Raw genomic sequence first — 1,475 nt, forward strand, 5'->3', positions numbered from 1 at the left:
CTTTCAACATAGTATCATCACTTCTTTCTAAGTGGAGGGGAAATTCTGAGCTTGCTGAAGGGGTTGTCTGTGTCACACCTTGATTGCAACCCATCCCTGATTGATGGAAAGCCACGAGACAGTATCATGCATTATGGAAATGGGTTACATGACAGCCCTATCTATTTGCATTGTTTGTTGAATCATTAGTATAATTCCCAAATCATTTAAAAAGGATCCCACAGATGTGCTTCTTGCACTTTTCATCTCATCTGATCACCTTTGGTCTGTTGAGTAGAGGCTACATTTACATCAGAAAACAATCTACAAAAAACAACCAGAAACCATGTCTACACCTCAGATCATTCTCCTTCTGGTAGCTCTTATTGACTTGATTCTTGGTGGACTCATCTCCAATGGCTTTATTGTGATAGCGATTATCAGGGAATGGACCAAATCCAGAAGCCTTGTTTCAAGTGAATACCTCCTTCTGAGCCTGGCTCTTTCCAATATCTGGGGAACTGTGTTAATCACCCCATTCTTCATCAATGACTACATCACCCATGTTTTCATCAGCAATTGTGGCTTATTAATATTATACCCTTTATGTGACTTTCTTATTACCTGCAGATTTTGGCTCACTGCTTGGCTCTGTGTCTTCTATTGCATCAAGATTGTGAACAGCACCCATTCCTTGCTCCTTTGGTGCAAACTGAGGATATCATGGCTATTACCACGGCTTCTTGCAGGATCTCTGGTTGTTTCCTTGTTTATTGTCTTTTATATGTTCTATTCTATTCTTAGAAAACTCCAGTGCATCACAGAAATGAATGATACAAAAATAACTCCAGCGGTGTTACTGAATCGTACTGTTAATACTGCTGAGGTCTGGTTTTTAAGTGTTGGCTCTAGTACTCCCCTTCTTGTGGTCATGCTTTGCTCCATCATAGTTGTTGCTTCACTCTGTAGACACGTCTGCCATATGAAAGGTAAAGAACTCAGTTCTACGAGTTTCCAAAGTAAAGCTCATGTCAAGGCAGCTGGGACTGTGCTCTTCCTCCTATTCCATTACCTTTCGTTTTATGTGGTGCAAACCTTGTCTATGACTACACGTTTGGGAAAAACACAAGGGATCATTGCCACAATAGTGGTGATCGTGTACCCCACTGCTCAGGCTTATGTCCTGATGCTGGTGAACTCCAAGTTAAACCAGGCAGTTACTCAGGTGCTTCAAAGAAGAGAAACCTAGCCTCTAAAAACCAAAATAGATGAGTTACCTTCCAATGAATGTAACCCAGGTATGCTGGATTAAAAAACAAAAACAAACCCAAAACTTTTATGGGGGTGAGGTGTGACATAGCCGGAGAAGGACTGTCATGTGGGGAGAAGAATATATATATATTTAGCCCATTAAGTACAGTGACTGTTCATTTGCCTTTCCTGGTCTTGATCTTCCTCAGGTAGAATTCTAGCTGCTTGCCTTCCAGAATATAGCC

The 1,475-nt window shown here is 41.2% G+C and overlaps 1 protein-coding gene across 1 annotated transcript; it reads left to right on the forward strand.

The window, feature by feature from the left end:
* The first annotated feature begins 325 nt into the window (after positions 1-325).
* Positions 326-1,228, forward strand: LOC149321618 (taste receptor type 2 member 40-like). Its single transcript, XM_089514826.1, has one exon. The coding sequence runs from the start codon at positions 326-328 to the stop codon at positions 1,226-1,228; it is 903 nt and encodes a 300-aa protein (XP_089370952.1).
* Positions 1,229-1,475: the final 247 nt, after the last annotated feature.

Source organism: Sceloporus occidentalis, unplaced genomic scaffold, assembly GCF_023333645.1.
Source record: "Sceloporus occidentalis isolate IW3139 unplaced genomic scaffold, rSceOcc1.0.p SCAF_1, whole genome shotgun sequence".
NCBI lineage: Eukaryota > Metazoa > Chordata > Lepidosauria > Squamata > Phrynosomatidae > Sceloporus > Sceloporus occidentalis.